The sequence below is a fragment of the Cyrtonyx montezumae genome, unplaced genomic scaffold, assembly GCF_038088225.1.
Source record: "Cyrtonyx montezumae isolate F1298 unplaced genomic scaffold, pur_monq_1.0 scaffold_17, whole genome shotgun sequence".
Lineage (NCBI taxonomy): Eukaryota > Metazoa > Chordata > Aves > Galliformes > Odontophoridae > Cyrtonyx > Cyrtonyx montezumae.
Genome location: NW_027071903.1, coordinates 6,476,803 through 6,495,612, shown reverse-complemented (window position 1 = coordinate 6,495,612; position 18,810 = coordinate 6,476,803). Strand labels below are relative to the sequence as shown.

General features: G+C 44.0%; 1 protein-coding gene across 2 annotated transcripts in view; it reads left to right on the top strand.

The window, feature by feature from the left end:
• The window catches only part of KCTD15 (potassium channel tetramerization domain containing 15), a 41,157-nt gene that overhangs the window by 17,096 nt on the left and 5,251 nt on the right, over positions 1–18,810 (top strand). For both annotated transcript variants that reach the window (XM_065733153.1, XM_065733154.1), the window contains exons 4-5: positions 10,888–11,032; positions 17,718–18,023. In XM_065733153.1, coding sequence (XP_065589225.1) covers positions 10,888–11,032; positions 17,718–18,023 — 451 coding nt within the window. The remainder of the gene's footprint in view (positions 1–10,887; positions 11,033–17,717; positions 18,024–18,810) is intronic.

The window sequence follows — 18,810 nt, the reverse complement described above, 5'->3', positions numbered from 1 at the left end:
AGCTTAGCATGAGTGCACTTACTAAATTCCTTGTTGATACAGTCCCTGTGATGACTGCCTCCCCGTCAGAGCTGGGCACCAGACAAATAGGCTAAGCAGAGGTATTCTAGTGTTCATGTGTACTGTATTGATTTCACTCTACTGTAGTATGGTATGAGTTCAAAGGCTAAAATTCCTGCTTTTTTATCTGCTGAGGACCACATAAAGCAATACCTGAAAGGAATCCTGCACGTGGATGCTGGGAAGCTGTTATACAGCATTTGCAACGTTACTCTTGGTCAGACTCAGAAAGGATCAGTTGGCAAGCACTGGAAACTGAGATTTTCACCGTAAAGCTGAAACGCTGAAGGAATCCCAGTCCAAAGGGCAGGCTCCCGTTACGCCTCTGTCCTAATGGAGAGCAGATGCTACCAGTGCTGCAGGTAATCCGTTTAGATCTGGTAGAAGCTTTTGCAGCAGCAAATCTCTCTCTTGAGAAAGCGGACAATGAAAAACAGGGACTCTTTTTTTAACAGTGGTGTCATACTGTGTTGATGGTGTTATGCCAACGACTTGTATGGGTACGATTACTTCAGAGGCTGCAGATTCGGCATCTGGGGAATGTGGTATGCCTTCTGGGAGCACACTGCCTAAATTCTGCCATTGCAAAACTTATATATAATTTCATGGACAAACTTGGCTGGTTGAACTCCATGGGAATCAGTAGACGACAATAGAGAGAAACTTGGTCCTCTGCTTGTGTTGGGGTTGTCTGGGAGGGAAGACAAGCCCCTTGTCTGAGGGCTGAACTTGAGCCAGAAGTACTTAACACTGCTTTTGGAAGAGGAAGAAATTCAGTGATGGCTTTTTTTTTTTCTTTTTAAATTAAAAAGATGGATTTGTTACCAGCTCCAAACATTTCCTCTTCTGTTCACATTCAGTTATATTCTTTTTGCAGATGTGAGGGTTAAAGTGGGGCCTGGCTTCTGTTTTCAGTTAAGTCAAAGGATGTTTTGGCCTTGACTTCACTGGGACCAGAATCAAACCCATGATCATAGTATTGTATTTAAGAATGAATCTCAGTCACACAAAAAAGCCAGGTTTGACTTTCAGAATCCCGGCACATCGGAATCCAACAGTTGACAGTTTTCTTATTATTTTCAAGTTTTCCCCAAGCTTAAGCACAAAGCATCTTCCGTGCAGCAGGTGTACTGACTGCCATCTCCTTCTGGGGTGCTAGTTTCCTCACTGCAGTAGGGTCCCTCACCCTTTTCTTCCAGAATGTGGCTCTGGAGATGGTTTTTCCACTTGGCATGTCAGTGCATCAGTGCTTCTCTTTCCCTGCTGCTGTAACAAAAAACGTACTGGAAACTGCACTCTTGTTCTGCCTTTCACCTGCCAACTGCTCAGGCACACCAGCAGAAAACTATTATCCAAGTCTTCCAACTTGATGCAGATGTAAGGTCTTTGTTGGTTGTTTTCCCTTCAAAATGACTTTAACAAATTGTTATTGACATGCTCAGTTTCTTTAAGTGAGCCAGGAAAAATACATTGAATACAGTGTAATTAAATGTAAAAATAAACAGGAGCATAATTCATTCATTGTTCTAAGTGTGACAACAAAAACATGGATAGAGAGAACTGGGTACAACTTCCAAATCACTTTCTTACAGAGAATTGCAAACAGCTGTGGTCTTGGGTGTGCCCGTAACTGCCCCTGGTGTCTTTGTGCCAGAACAGTGGTGTGAGCTGCACGAGGTATTCAGCAGCTGGGACTGTACAGAATCAGTACAGCTTATTCACCAGAAGACAAAAGGATGGGGTGTAAGGAAACCAAACAGAGGATGAATGTAAGATAAGCTGTTCTTCTCATATTATAATTCTCAGCAAGAGTTACCAGTTTTGCAAATTGGCATGCCAGCCAACTGCCATTATTACCACATGGCCTGAGCTGCAAGCAGAAAGTTAGTTTATCCATATCCAGAGATGCTGGTATCATTCTTGTTCATGTCAGTGGAGAGTATCCCAACGTAGTGGAGGCAGGCAGTGGAGTTCCTGGCAGACTGCCAAGTGACTTCTTTCTGCTGGCCTGGAAGGAAAGAGAACAATCATAAGAAAACAACTGCTCAGCTTTCATATGCTTGTGCTTGGAAGTGCAGGGATATGGCTTGAGCAGATGACATATTCTGGCAGTTTGTGTGAACAGAAGGTACCAAAATGTTTTAGCTGTCACCATTTGCATTTTATAAAGGTGGTGCAGACCATGAGTGCCTGCTCTCCTTACTGTGGGATAAAACTTGCTGGTTTCACAGCACCCACACATGCAAAGGATGAGGAGGGCCAGGGTTGCACCCTGAAAGGTGAATGAGTTACATTTGGAATTTTTCCTGTCCACACTGAGATCCAGTGGGAGTTTCTCTGTTGACTTCAATGAGCAAGGATGTAGGCCGTTTACGTTAAAATAAAACCAGTATCTGCATGTTTGCCAACCCCCCAGCATGTTGTACAAGGTTGATGTTAGTGGCAGCAATGTCCAGACCTACTCAGATTTGAAAATCTTTGTAAAAATGTGTGGTTAGCTCCCACCTGAAGTTACAATAAGTAAGGAGGAAGAGGTGTGACATTCAACCTTTTATTCGTGAGGTCCCTCATGGTACTATGACTTAGGGGTGTTTAAAGGAATAGCGAGAAAAGGCTTGTATAGGCAAGCACGTTTTATTTGAATTGTGCATCTTCTCAGGTATTAACTTAATTCTGTTGAGTGCCCACAACTCCCACAGAGTTTGAACTGAAATGCAGTTTTTGCTGGATTGGGACCTTTGGGAAACTGGAGAGCATTAAGATGCTAGCTTGGGACTTTGTTTGAAATCAAAGAATTTTTGTTCCTGCACTGATTTTCATGGCCAAAATTTACTGTAAATTCTCTACTGAGAAAACATGAAAGGCCAAGAACTCTCACAGGGCTCAGATAAGAGCAGCAGCAACAATGTTATAATTCACATAGGGTACTTGAAACGATATAAATTTGTATTAGTATTTTTAATCTTCACTAACCACTTCGGAAGAAATTCAGTCAGAATGAACTAAAAGACAGAAGAGGAAAAGAAACCACAACATCATACTGGAAAAAGTGATAGTACTGAAAAGTGATAGTACTGAAAATCAGGCTAATGCACTTGCTCAACTTAGCTAATGTGCTTAATTAACTCAAATGCCAGTCCACAGTTTAAAATGAGATGAATCCCCAGATGCACAGATATTACCTACAATGTATGAACTCCTGTGCAGTTACCTGGACTTCGGCATATTTCACTGAAGGAAAAAATAATTAGCTCCTACCTGCAATGAATTTTGTGTTTCAAGGGTTCATATCGTATTGTAACATCATTTTGTTGCTTCTGTTAAATGATGCAGTCAGCCAGGCTGCGTCCCTCACACGTTCCCCAGCCATTGCTGCCTGTGAGGCCCAGGGCGGCAGGACCAGCCTGGCTGAACCGCAGCAGCTGTGGGGCTGGGCTGCCGCTAGCTCCGGCCATCCCGGCCGCTCTCCCGGTGACGGCACCCACTTTGGTACGTTGGTTCATGTGGTACGGGACTCATTCTGCTCTGATTTAGTGGCTTCTGCCCATGTTCCAGGGAGCTTTACGTTGAGGCCTCAGGGGTGATGAGGATGGGCTCCAGTCGCAGCAGGACCTCTCAGCTTGCACCAGCAAGGCAGGCAGCTTCCTGGGTGTGACCTGCAGAAAGGTGCACAGCAGAGGCTGTAGGGATAAATGCAGACGGTATGTTTAATGGAAGGCTGCATCTCACGTTCTCTGTTACAAAAGATTAAAAAGACTAGCGGAGCGGTGTCAGTAGCACACAGGGAAGTTTTACAGAGAAATGCAAATTCTACCTGTATTTGAAAGTTACATCTTTTTCTTGTTAAGCACAGCAAATGCATTTCATGACTGACAACCGAAATGAATGTGGCAGAATTATGATGTGTAGGTAGGATGAGTGCCATTCTGTCTGTATATGCCTCTACTCAGCCAGCTTATAAATGTGGTTATATGCTGAGCAGAATGAAAGAATTTGTAATATAGCAATTAACATACTAGAAACTGTTTGTTTAGTGAAGTCTTTTTCTAGCTGCTAAAATAACACACTGAAATATACAAATGCTAGTTTAATAAGGCAAAATAAAATCATTAGCCTGACTTAGAGCTGGATTCTGCCACCATTACTCATGGCTAAGCAGTGCTTTACTCAAGAATTGTTTACAGGAGATGGGTGGCAGAAGCAGGCCCTGGGGAAATGCACACGCTGCTGATAAATTTGGGATGAGCAGCCAGTGCTGATGGGCCTGATTTCAGACTCCCAACAAGGTGAAGGGCTATGGGTTAATACCGTAATAAACCTGGTGGAAATGAAACACATGGAAATAAAAGCACTTGGAGCCCAGATCTCCTCAGTCACTGCTCTGCTTGCCCTGCCTGAGTGACTGTTCCCTCCTGCTCTTCCCCAAGGAGTTGATGTAATGCTCAGCCACACTAAGCAACACCATACTCTTGATGACAAGAGAAGTCCATAACACAGGAAAAGACATAGCCTTCTGTACCAGGATTAGGGCTTCCAATGCTATTTTATATTATAGGCAACTCCATCTCTACAAATTCAAAAAAAAAAAAAAAAAAAGAAATAATTTCTCAAAATCTAAAACTACATGTATATTTTCATGAAATTGCACATCAAATAGATACCTGTGAAAGCATCTGAAGCGTGGAGACAGATTGTTAGCAACAAGCAGAGGGAAAGACCTGCAAGATCTCTTAACCTTATTGCCATGGATGCTTTGTTATATTTCAGAAACAACTCATTTATACTTCATTGGATGTTACTGCCTGTTGCTTCAGTGGTCCTCAGTTGATAGTAATATAGAACTGAAAACATTGTATTTTTTATGTTTGCTTTACTGACAAAATCTATTACATACTAATTTTGCTTTTTAGTGAAAGTGCAAAAAATCTTCCAGAACTTTGTAAGAATGATTCTGTGTGGCAGATGATAATGTTCCTTTTGGATTATTGACTTTTAAAAATGCATGTTGGTACTACATACACTAGCTCTAACCTATTATAAAAATAGATATTCAAGCCTGAACAGCAAAATATGAAGTATTAAATTTAGGTAATAGATCCTGCAGTTCCTCCAGGTCCCAGTTAATGAGCATAATATCCTTCAAAAGCACTGCAGAGTGAGCATATGGCTCAGACAACTCCTATAGCATTCCTGGGCCAATGTTAGAAGGGAAGCATGCAGGGTTTTCAGGAATTAGAGGTGGATTAGCCCGTTACACTGTGTTACCCTACTTATCCCTCCACTAAGATAGGTCTGTACTATTTGATACTCTGTTGATGCTAAAATCAGAGAGGTACTTGTGGTTACAGGCTTTACTATCTCCCTTTGTTTCTCACAGATGAGCTTTGTATCTGTGTATCCGTGGTCACTGACCTGTGCCATCGGGACTGAGGGCTCCAGGGCTGATCAGAGCATGTATGTGACCAGTCAGAGCCTGCAGGATGCTGGCATCTGGGAAACTGGGGGGCTCCCCCAGTCTCTTACTGAGGGCTTGAAGGCTGCACCCCACTTAGGACATGAAACCTTTGCCTGGGATGGGATTCTGCATGTGCGATCTGGTACATGGAGCAGTCCCAGAGCATGTGTGACTGCTTGGCTTTTGCAATTTGAAGAGTAGTGGTTTACACCCCAATTTAACATTGAATCTCTTGCCCAATGCACATTTTTTCCTGTCACTGTATAAGTAAAATGATGTAGTAAGTAAATGATAAGTAAAAGATGCTTAAATCAAAATTCTCCCTGGCTTGAACACCCTCCAGGCCAAATGTATGTCTGGGAAAATTTGAGGTGATCAGGATGCTATCTTTAATTGTAAAGGAAACTACTCATAGAATCACAGACTCTTTTGAATTGCAAGGGACCTTTAAAGGCCATGCAGTCCAGCTCCCCTGCAATGAACAGGGCCATCTACAGCTTAGAACTCCATTCTATCATCCCTCCCTCCCAGCTGCCATTGGAGCAGGAGGCAGGGGACAGTCCGTGGCCATGTTTTCCCTGTCCCTTCTCTTGCCATCCCTCCTGTTCCTCGCCTCAGAATCAAACTACCTGGCTGCCTGGATAGCTGTGTCAGATGCTATGGTATGCTCCAGTTTCTGGAGCACCTCTGCTCCCATTCACAGCATTTTTTCACCACAAAGCAGATAACAATATGTATCATACCCACCTTGAACAAATATGTAAGAGATAAGCAGCCCTTTTGGCTCAGTGGAAGTGGCTGCACTTCACCCATACACCCAGCAGTGCTAGCACGCCCTGAAGGGTGGCTTCAGGTCATGCTGGATGGTGCTGCCCTTGGCTCTGTCCCAACTCTGAACAACCCCTTCCTCGTCCCTGTTGCACCAGGCACAGCCTCTCCTCCTGCAGCCCCATGACAGCCAGGAGTTGCGTGTAACCAGCACAGCCTGCACGGTGCAGGAGGAGCTGCAGAGCTCCATCAGCCCAGCCCTGTGTCAGCAAGAGCAGAAAGGAGCAGGGATGGAGTAAGGATGGAGCAGGAAAGCAAGCAGAGTGCAGCCCCACATGCTGGAGGAGTGCACCAGCAAGCACTCCTCCCTTCTTCCCTTCTCTTTCCATAAAATCAGAACAGAGACATGTTTAATGACAGTCCTCTATGATGTGCACTCCCTGCTGATGTGACATTGGGCAGAAAAAGTGTCTACAGAATACATTTTTAATACATGCAAACAACTGAATTATGAATGACAAAAATATCACTGAACAGTTAAATATTAATCGCATAATTAGTTAAATTAATACTCCTACTGCAATGTTGTGATAACGGCTGTCACTCAGTTGTGGCTGTGCTGGCTGGGGAGTGAGGTGCAACAGTGGAGGCTCAGCGGATGCTTGGCTTCACTTTCCTGCAGGTCCCTCTGTACTTGGTGCTCCTGTTAAGGCCCCTAGGATCAGATTTGTTAGGAAAGAACTTCAGTTTTTTGTTCAAAAAGGGACTATTGAGAAAGTGGTTAATCCAGCCCAAGAGGAGAAAGTACCACCACCTCCAAACACTTGCCCATCCCAAAGTACTGTTAAACTTCCAGCCTGGTGATGCACAAAGCCCAGCTGTGCTGCACTGCTAGGCAGCAATCTTGAGAAGGTGGAGTGCTTCAGAGAGCAAAAAAGCCTTGGCTGCTCTCCGATGGATTTGGGTGGGTCTGTGGATGAGGTTGTGTGCAGTAAGGGCTGCAGCAGATTCTGGACTTGGAGCCCCCATGCACCCTCCCCCCCTCCCCGTGCTCTGGCAGCAGGCAGCCTAAGTGGTCCTGGGTGGACAGCAGGGAGAGAGCACTGTCAGGGAGCAGGTGGCCGTGGGTGTCTGTAGGTGCTCACACACAGCACACAGCTTCCTTCCCCATCCAAGGAACTCAGGAAAGAATTTACTGGCACTCTTGTCCTTGTTGGTTGGCTGGCTGCATTGTTTGTTTTTGATCTAATAAAAGGAGATCTTAATATCATAGTGAAATGGGTATAAAGCTAGAAACTTGCCCCCTGGCATTTTGGCTAAACATTATTGAAAATGTAAAAAAGCCTTCAGCTGAAACAACTGAAGCACAAAGAAGCTGCAAAAATAGGATCATCAGGATGTGTTCTGGTTGTTGGGAAGAGGAGTGAGAAGCATCCAGCTGCAGGCTGGGCACCATTTGACTCTTTACCCAGCTCTGCAGGGCTGGGAGCTGGCTCCTTGTGAATGGCTGTGAGGGAAGCACGTGGCTGGGAAGGGTGTGAAGCACAGCTGGACCTGGTCAGGAAGGTGAAGGCAGTAGGGAAGCAAACACACTGGGATTGTTTTGCTTGATCCTGGATGGAAATGAAATATGGGGAAAAAAAAAGTTTAGGCATTTTTAAATACAGAAGTGCACAATCTCTTAAAAGGTGGGAGTTATTAAGAAACATTCACTGCTGAGACTCACCCATCTGTATAGGATCTAATCACAGCTCTTTTTGCCTTGCCTGTTTTGCTTTGCCTTCCACTTTACAAACATCACTGGGATCACCATTCCCACGTGCTGTAAACAAGTGTCTCCCCCAGGAATATGTTGTTTTAGTATTAGGCACCAGGACTGCTCATAAAAACAAAACATTTTGGGGTGACCACTGTCCAATCTGAGAGCTGCAGCAAGTTCCCACATCTGCACCCAGTGGTGTGTGCTGTGCAGCCTGAGAGCTGGTTGCTGAGTGCATCTGGCAGCAGAGCTGTTGGTCTCTGTGCTTCCACAGCTTTGCTTATCAGGAGTAAAGCCAGCGCAGCAAATCTTCCTCTGGAAGATGTCATTTGGGTCCACTTTGTGTTCCCACAGAACTGCATTTTCTGATAGGCTTTTTGCAGGTACAGCATGTGCCGATGAGGCAGGAGAAGCAGGAGCACTTTCCACATGCAGTGTTACAACTTGCTGCAGTGAAGCTTGTTACTGGAACATAGCAGACCCCTAAAATGTCAAATAAATCCTCAAACTATTCATCACTCTGTTTTTGGGGTGGCAGTTAAGTCTTTCAACACTCTGCAAGTTTCTTTCCCCAGCAGTAATTTTGCTGGTGAAGAAATACAGCTCAAGGCACTCTACAAAGGCCTCTCAAAATTCATGTTTTGTTTTCATTACCAAAAAAAAAAAAAAAAGCTTCACTACATTAAAGAGGAACCCATTAGCATTTTGTATCCTGTCTTCCCTCCGTCCTTTCTCTGTTGGCAAACCTTCCCTCATATGCACCAAGGAGCTGAACAACAGCCATCACTTTGCTTTATGCAGACTTCACAGAAGACGGGCTACAGCAGGAGGAGGTTTAGGCCACAGCCCAGCTTGTTTAGGGAGTAAGTGGGAAAGATGAGTTCTCAGAAGTTTTGGTAGCCACACAAATAATGAACGTCTCGTACTGAAACACTGTTACTCTATTGGCTTTCAGGCTAACCTAGAACAGCAACCAGGCTCTGTGCATGTCTAAGGAAATAAATTAACTGTCTGGTTCCTGAGCTGAAATTTAGCTCTGTACCAAGCAATATATTTAGGTGTCTCAAGCAAATAGACCTCAAATAACGATGAAAAGGAAAATAATGTTTTACTGGAAGCTTGCTGAACCTTGGGGTTATATAAATTAAATGTTGCAGTGCGAGTTGGATTTTTCTGATACAGTTAGAAACTTAGAGGTTGGAGAAAGACCGTAAATATATTACATTTAGGGTTTAGGGAAGCATTTGATTATACTAAGTAGCTCAGATTAGTTGAATGCTAGCACAGATGTGAGGGAATGAGAGCAGGCAGCGAAACCTGGAGCGTGAGTGAGAGTGGAGAAGGTTTTTAGCTGAGTTCAGGAGGGAATCGCTAACTCGGCATTTCTACAATTAATTTAGAAATCAATGGCATGTTAATTAATTTTGTAACTACATCAGAAAGTTGGAAGACCAGACTGAGGGGCAGCTGCAGAGAACAAATCTCACCCACAAAGACCCCACAGTTCAAAACAAGCTGAGCACGGAGCAGCTGCAAGCATCTGCACTGCTGTGAGCAAGGCTGTCCTGCAGCACGTGGGCTGGAGCTCACCATCCCAGCCATGCCCTGGGCCCTCTCTGCAGGGCTGGGGAGCAGGAGCAGGCTGCAGCTCGCTGGCAGTGCTGGCCATCAGCTCACACAGTGGCTGGGTGGGCTCCTTTCTGCGGCAGGGAGAACCCCTTCCCTGGTGGCAGTGGGGGATAGTGGTGGATTGCACAGCCGAGCCTAAGGGACGGCGCTCGACAGTGAAATCCAGCGGGCTGTGGAATAGTCTCATTGGGAAATGGTGGAGTCCTCACTGGCAGGGTTATTGAAGACTCGACTTTGAAACACGAGACATTCTGCAGTTGGGAACAATGCTGCACTGTCAGAGAGATGGACTCAATTACTTAATAGGTCGTTGCTGTCTGTCTCCTGTGATTTTCCTTTCAAGAACATATATTCAGCTGGGTTATTTCTCATGGGAAGACAAAGCCTTCTGAAAGAAGCCAGACATTTGGAGAGGAGAGACAAGAGGAAGTGCAGCCCAGCGAACACCCAGCCTGCGTTCTGCAGAGCATACTGTCAGGAGGACACAGAGAAAGCTTGCACGATGCAGTGGATGCGATGTTTGGTTCTGCTTACACCTACCCAGACAGTCCTGTGCTCTCAAGCCTCACCTCATGCCTTTGCGCAGGAAGAGTTTGGCACGTTGTGTTGTCCCACCAGAGGACAGCACAAAGGGCACCAGTGGGGCTGTACGGACCCTTGCAGCTGGTTTGCCAAAACATTCAGCACTGAGGGGTCTGTACAGCTCATGACAGTGCACGGGTATCCTCCCCTCTCATGTTGAAATGCTTTGATGATGCTGATTAAAATGACAGCTCAGCTGGTGAGAAAGCTCGCATCCAGGAGCCCATCTCTGAGTGACATCCCAGTTCTCCACGAGTGGTACCTGTGAACAGGGGTATATAACGTATCCAAGAACACGTTCTTCCTGAAATTATCCTGCCAGCCACAGGGTGGGCATTTCACAGGCACTTCCCTTGCCGGGGCTCTGAGCTTAATTTGCAGCTCTGATTCAGGGCAATGTGAGCTCCGTGCTAGGAGCTGTTGCCAACGGGTACTTCATGTGCGTGTGTGTGCACACGCATCCAAGGCGTCTGTCTTCCTATGTTCGTCTGCATTTGTCACCAAATGAAAACACTGCATTACCTTATGCACATTGAATTGATACAGCTATATTGGATGGATGTTTTTACACCCTGAGGGGGGAATGGGATTTTGTCTCTTTTGTGCATTTCTTTTTCTTTTTTTTTTCTTCCAGAATAAGTCGTCTGTTTAATGGCACTGAGCCTATTGTCTTGGACAGTTTAAAACAACATTATTTCATTGATCGAGATGGTGAAATTTTCAGATATATATTAAGCTTCCTAAGGACATCTAAGCTACTGCTCCCAGAAGACTTTAAGGTAAGGAAAACTATAGTTTGCAATCCATTTTTTCCCCCCATTTAGTCATTTATTTTGGAGGAGGTTGGGTTGTGTGCTTGATCTAAACACACTTAACTAAATGTTGCTGTTTATCGTTAGGTTTTTTAGTGCTTGTGCATTACACCAGGGATGCTATTATTTAAATGGACCAATGGTTGTCATGGATACCATCAAAAGTTAAATGATGAAGCTTACAGCTAAATCAGTTTTTCTAAACTAACTGTATTTTCTCACATTTTTAGCTTATTTATTGGGGTATAACAACAATTAAGAATCAACACCAGCAACTAGCACTTACCAGGGTTTAATGTTCAGAATCTGGCAGAAATGTTTTAAATTTGATACTTAGAGTAATTAAATGGTATAAATCTTTTTCTTGTTGGTATGAAAAAGAAACACCCTTAAACAAATCCATGAGGACTTCTGCTAGATATATCCAATTCAGATACTTTGATTTCAATAAGTAATCTTTTACACAATTTATGAATGTCAGAATATTCGTGGGAAATGGAATTTATTGAGGGAATTTTAAGGAGCAATAATACATGTTTTCTATGAAATAATGACAGCGAATTGCTTTGCAAATCCTGACTGTTGAAACCCTTTCCTCCTAGTGTTGTTTATTTGGCTTTGCGCTTACGAAACTTGCAACACTGTCATCCTTATGTATGACAATTAGAAGACAAAACTATCCAAACTAGATGACAAGATTCAACAAAAGAACTAACTCCAGGATGAAATGATGAATAAATTGGGATGCTAATGGGGATCCATTCAGACTTAGAGGACATGGAGTGTTACTGGAAAGTTCCTGTGCTGGGTAGTAAGATTTCATTTTTCACGTTGGACTGGGTAGACAAGGTAATTTGGCCAGGCCTTCCTGAGTCATCCTAAATGTATGGTTGCTGTGGCATACAGCTGATCCTCTTGCTGCAAACCGGTCCTCAGACATTTTTGCCTAAATCATGAGTGTGCTTGTATTTGACACCGGCATCTCAGCACTTACAGTTGACATTAGGCAGGGATATAGCACAGTGGGTGCACACCTCCAGTGCCAAAGCCAAGCAGAAGTTTTGGCGTTCCCAGGCAGGACTGAAGGCCCAGCCCTAAGGGGCTGTCTGAGCACTGGGCTCTGCAGGAGCCCAAGTGCCCCAAGGCACAAGGTGCTGTGCCAAGGGGAGAGGCAGAGCGTGCAGGGTGGATGTGAGACAAGAGAGGTGAGAGCAAATGTATGGCTCAGAGTGAAGCTAAAGACTTGGGGGGTGCAAGAACAAATAATTAAGGAGGATGGATGGATGGACAGAGCCTCAGAGAGGTGCTTTCTCGTCAGTGTTTTGGACAATCTGATGGCAAAAGAAAGACTGAGAAGGGAGTGTAGAAAAGATCTAGTTCGCCCTGATCACGGCCTCGACCAGCAGCCAGGAGGATGGATTTCAGAGGTGCTGTGAAACAAAACCAGCAGGATTAGGTAAGAGCCTCGAGGGGAGAGTGTCAGAGGATGCCAAGAACTTGCCTGCACAGCGAGCCGCTGGCAGGGCTGGGAGAGACTTGGGAGAGCCGGCACTGTGCCCAACTCAGTCCGTTGTTCCAGACCATCTCTTTGCATAGGGTTGACTGTACTTTATTTGGTTCCTCCCAGAGAGAGCTTTAGAGCAAACCCCAGGCTAATGAGGGCTCAAGAACAAAGCAAAGTCTTGCTAGGTAGGGAGTAACTAAATAAAAATGCATAGAAGAATGCACTGCAAAGCTGTATTAAAACTGCACTGTAAACGGATTTGACTTCACAGAAATCGTGTAATTTTACCAGCATGATTAAAGTGACAGAAGACAATAATCAAAGGCAGCAAATGGAATCACTCGGTGTTTCTAAATGCAAAACTCTATTTAAGGTATAAAACCTGACAGGTTTTCCAGTGAGACTTGCATTAACTGTTCTTTATGTCAAACAAAGCATTATCAAGTGTTTTGAATATTTATTAGTTTTTACCCCTTAATTTAATCAAGCAGTTTATTAGCCTCAAGGTTTAGCCAAGTTGCTTTTCAACTTGAATTGCTGCTCAGATGGTTATTTTGCAAAGTTTGGAATGTTAGTACCACACCAACCTCACAGTGTTTGCTGTTTAAGTGTTGTTTTCAGACTAAGTTAACACTGAAATGCAGAGAAAGTGGGGTATGTGTTCCTAGGCTAGTGATTCTTTATTATCAAGTCTGACTGGTGTGTTTACAGTGAATATTAATTACACTTCCAACTACTAATAAGCCAGAACTTGAAAGTGTTTAGAATCTGACAGGTCTCCCTGCTGAAAGCAACATTCTAATAGTTCATATAATTTTCCTGGGCTTGGGGGATTTTAAGCCACATGAAATATGCTGAGAAATTACCATGAGCTCTTGGCTCGGCTCTGCTTTGCAGCATCTGCTGAGCAAGGCAGTGGCAGCTGGGAGCTGCTTACAGCTCCCTGCTCCTGTTCCACCTCAGAGTCCTATGAGTGGGGCCACTCCACCTTGAGTGACAAATGTCCTCAAGTAAAGCGTGGAGCCGGCACCCTGGGTCTGCCACACTGCAGGGTAGGGGGTGGCTAGCACAGGAGCTGACCCTCATCCACAGCCCAAATATCTGCCTTGATTCCCTCTGTCAGAGGGGTTTCCCTACAGCAATTAGGATCAACATTTCTCCCCTTCAATTACAAAACGCATCTGCATGCAAAACCAGGACTATGTTGCCCATTGTACCTTCTTATTTGGCATTCCCTGCTGAGAGATCTTCCAGCAAAAAGAAATATAGGCAGTATGTACATCATTATTTGATGTTAAGGAGGAGAGGAGCACAAACGCTGAGGACATTTGAGTTTCACATGGCTTACTGAAGGTTACCTGTAGGGCCAGGTGACACCTGCCTTGTTAATATAGTCTTAAAATTTGCATGCCTACATGTAGTTCTAAATGCTCTCACACTGACCTTAGCAAATGCTGCACTCGTTGCCGCAGAAGTGAGCAAGCTGCTCTCATGTTCAGGACTCAGATCTTCAAGGCACTGAATTGTAAAGGAAATGTTGAGTCAGGGTGACAGTTTGTTGTGTCACGGAAACAAAGAATAATAAGAAAAAATGGGTAGAAAACCTGTTTAGGAGTCAGCAACATGTACTCAAATACATAAATGTTTTACTATTGAGAGAACAGCACCAGGTTCATGAAAGACATGGTTTTAGTTTACAATTCCTGTTGGCTGCCTCTACTCAGTTCACAGATCTTTACTGATGGAACTGATGTCAATTGCACAGCTTACTTTGAAGTCACAATACCTGTCTCCTCCTTGGGAGATGTGACCCTTGTGAGAGCTGACTGCTGAACTTAGCCAACATGAAATCAACCACAAAACAAAGCTTTTCTACCAAATCATGAACAGAAAGTTATTTTGCAAAGGCAAAAAACCTGCATCTTTGAATTATATACTTGTTCTTTACCCAAAATCTAAACGCTGTTCAGAATTTGAGGATGAAGAAAGACTGTGTGTGTCCCAGCAGGCTGCCTGCTCCCTTTTCTGAGTGACAGCTTGGAACCTGACCACTAATTCCTACTGCAGCCACAAGAAGTTGAAGGCTATTGAGGGTTCACATTTGCCCTATCAATACTAGCAGGACTCGGGGATGGGAGACCTTGTCCTGCAGGACAAGGAGCTCCTGGATCCCACACCAAATCTGCCCTGAGATGCTGCCAGCTGCTCAACAAAACTGCTAACGCCAGCATTAGAGCCTCCATGAGAGAGAGAGTACACGTATGTATTTATCATCATACACCTGGAACAGAAGCTGCACCAAGCAGCTCCAAGGCTGGGTTTCAATGAAACAGCGCGCTCTTTGCCATTGCACTAGGCAGTTAACACCCTGTAGCTACTCCTGTTCCCCTTTCAGTGAAATGTGTCTTTTTTGGATAGGTCTGAGAAGAGCCGTGTTTGCATCTGCCTTCGGTAACTTATCCAAACGAACAGCATGGAGAATTTTTTCTTGCAGCTCCTGTGGCACCTCCTTGGCAGGGGTCCCTAGTGGTTAAATTCTTGTACTTGATATTTTGTGTTAAACATTTGCAAATCATCAGGATATGATTTTACATCTACAGTGTGAGGGTGGAAAGTCAGTGTTACCTGAGCATCCTAAGCGCGCTGCGTAGGCAGTGCAGAGCTGGGCATCGCTGCCGGTCCAGTCACAGCTGAACACTTCTCTGGTTTATAAAACCTGCATGAGAACAGAGTGCATTAACTGTTGAGTCTAAGGAGCGCCATACCTCTGTTTGCTTTCAGAAATGAAGGACTGATTTTTACAAGGCTGTACCACCTCGTTTAGCTTTTAATATATTCTACTAGCACACATTCAATTCACTGCCCTAACAAATAATTGTCATTTTGTAGTAGCCAAATATAATAATAGTATATTTTAGTCATTTTGTAGTAGCCAAATAACTACAATAGTCATTTTGTAGTAGCCAAATAAACATAAATATTCCAAAGCCAGATTTTTGCAACTTTCCACTGACTTGTGAGCACTCCACGTTCCAGCTCACTCTGTAACATTCCATTTCTCCTTAGCATCACATGCTTCCCTTTGCTCAAAAGGGTGTGTGATTCACAGCAAACACGTGACACGCCTCTGTAACAAACAGGTGCATGGGGGATTGTTTTGTTCCAGTGTCCTGCATGAAGATTTCAGAAAGTTTGAGACAGGGGTTGTATTTTGTTTTTAATTTAAACCACTAACTCCTATAGATTTAAACTGATCCCACATGCAGTAACCAGAGAGCTTCACAGGTGGAGAGAGAAAAGCAGTAATGGCTCAGAAGAGCATGCTGGGTTTTTTTTGGGGAAAAAAATACCTTTCATTGGTATGTAGGAAAGTCATCAGTTGTCTTCGTTTCTGATGGACTCCTGGGTCGGCAATGCAGGGCATGTGGCACTGGGGCTGGCACACTTTACTGACACCAGGTGGTGGCAGCTCATTGGCTGGCTGGGTGCTACCTCCAGTTTATGTACAGCATGCTTCCTATATGATTTCTTCTTTAATCTTCCAGTTGCTTTTCATCTTCTGGATCCTTCTCTTCAAGTGTCTGTTGCTCTCATTTCTTCACATTTGCTCTTATCACTCTTCTCCCTCTGCACCTTCCCCCATCCTCTTTTCTCCATTAGTGGTGTGCATATTGTCCCAGCCCTAACAGACATCAAAGAGATGCAAAGGGTCAGGTGTCCCTTCCGTAACACGATAACCTTGCTCATGTCACCGTTAATGTTCATGTATCTCCAGGCTGAAGGCAGTCCTGGGGTGAAGGAGCACCTTTCCACTACTGGCATTGGCTCTGTGGTGCCAAATTTGAACACAGCTGACTGCTTTGGTTCAATAGCAATACCTTGCAGCAGCAGACTTTACAAGTTAATTCCATGATGCTATGAGAAATTGCACCTTTTTGCTCTGTACGTTCAATGGCTTTTGACTGCCCCTCTACTTTGAGTTCTGCAGAAGTGCTGCAGTTATTTCTCTGTGCAATTTTGCTGCCCATGATAACTTCTTGTCACTTCCTTCTTTCCAGTCTAAATGATTCGGGTAGTTTCATTCACTATTTTTCACTCCCTTCTCTTACTGTGGTAGAGAACCAGCCTTTATGCCCAGGTGATGACCTACAGCATCCTCCATAAGTCTCACAGTGTACCTGCACTTCTTTCTGAAAATGGGCAGAGGAAGCAGGGAACAGGTCTTCAGAGAGGAACTGCTCCTGTGCCTCTGTTGCTTCTCTTCCCTTCAAAAAGTGCAGGAGGCAGTGGGGCAATGTAAGCAAACCACCCCTGTGTGCTTGTTCAGCTCTGGCTGGGTCAGGTGCTGCTGCTGCCACCCTTCTCAGTGTACTCCCATGCATTCAAGCTGAGAAAGGAAGATACATTGAAAATCTGGTGAAAAGTTAAAAATGAGCTTATGCAGATGACATATCAGTCAATTAAATGGGAATTGGATCAAACTGGGAATTTGAATTGCCCAAAGGTCCCTGTTGGGTTAGGGACAGCTGGCTGAAAAGAACACTTTCAAGTTGTTGGAGTAAACAACTGAGCTCCCAGCCACTGGGTGGTCACTACCTCAATATAATCTATCAAGCTCCAAAGTGTGCTGGAATAATCACGCAGGGAGCAGCTCAGCTTCTGCAGCTTCATTTCAAATGTGGCAAAACCAGGTGAGAAGTGAGAAGCTGAAGTGCCATCTCTATCTTGTAACACGTATGTGAGGGATGACAGCACAATCCAATCTTCTGTCATAAGACCAGAAGTGAATATCTGAGGACAAGAGTGAAGATCAGTGCTCAGGACATCTTCTCTTATGTCAGTAGGCTTCACTTACTGCAACCAGTTATTCTGATTTCATAATCCAAAAGCAAAACCTTGCATTGAGCTTGTGGGATAATAAATGAAATAATAATTCAGTGCAATGGGAACTTCATGGCCAGCTCGAATAAATTCACCACTGTGGTTTTCTGTGTAGGTGTAAAATGAAGACAAAATATGTGGATACCTGACCTGTTGCCTTTGCACTCTTGCTGACAATACATAAGCTTAAGTAGGTCAAACAGGAACAATACTCATTTTTAAAAGAGAACTATAAGCATTTCTAGTTTCTCTTTTTTTTTTCCTCAGGACTTTAATCTTTTATATGAAGAAGCAAAGTACTACCAGCTGCAGCCAATGATTAAGGAACTTGAGCGATGGAAACAAGAGAAAGAACAAAGGAAACATTTCCAGCCTTGTGACTGCTTGGTTGTAAGAGTGACTCCAGATCTGGGGGAAAGAATTGCACTGAGTGGGGAGAAGGCTTTGATAGAAGAGATCTTCCCTGAGACAGGGGACGTCATGTGCAACTCCGTAAACGCAGGCTGGAACCAGGACCCTACCCACGTTATTAGGTTTCCTTTGAACGGATACTGCCGGCTGAACTCAGTGCAGGTAATGGCCTTTCAGTGCTGGCTCATCTCGATGCTTTTTTTTTTCCTTTGGTATTATTTCTTGTTCAACTATATGCAAAGTATTTGCTTCTGCCCAATTACCTCTAGTGCTTATACTGCAAGGAGACATTTTCTGCCTGGTGAGATCACAGTCTTTCAGGTTTTCCTAAGTCTAAGCAGAAAAATAGATTTAGATTTTGTGTATGTTAGTGCCATGCTGGTCTCATAATGGTGTTATACTGATAAATGCTAATTTTTTCATCAATGTATAGCCTACAGCAGTTTTTTTTCCCTCCAAAGTGCCCTCAGGAAGAAAGAGAGAGTTCCAAAAACTACAAAAAAATCTCCACACCATTTTATAGAAAATGCAACAATGTGTAAATGCATAATTTATGTCTCACTCATAATTAAATGATGGTGCCTGCGGGATGGACTTAAAAAAATTGATCTCTGCACTTTTTTTTTTTTCAAAAGGATGTTCTATAAAAATTGCCCAGAGTATTTTAAACAAAATGTATTTCATTTTATACTCGCAGTTTTGACATTAGGTTTAAAATTAAACACATGAAACAAAAGAAGATAACTGGACAGATAGGTGGGTGGTAGTGGAAATAAATACGTGTCTCGTGTTGAGGCAGCAGCCTCGTGGGCAAGAAATGCCATTTCACAGGGCATCACCACCACTGTGGCCAGAGCTCTGGGATAGCTGTCCTTGGGCTGAGGAGAAGGAATGGTGTGGATGACGCTGTTAACTTACTCCTTAATTAACAGAGGAAAACACAGAGCTC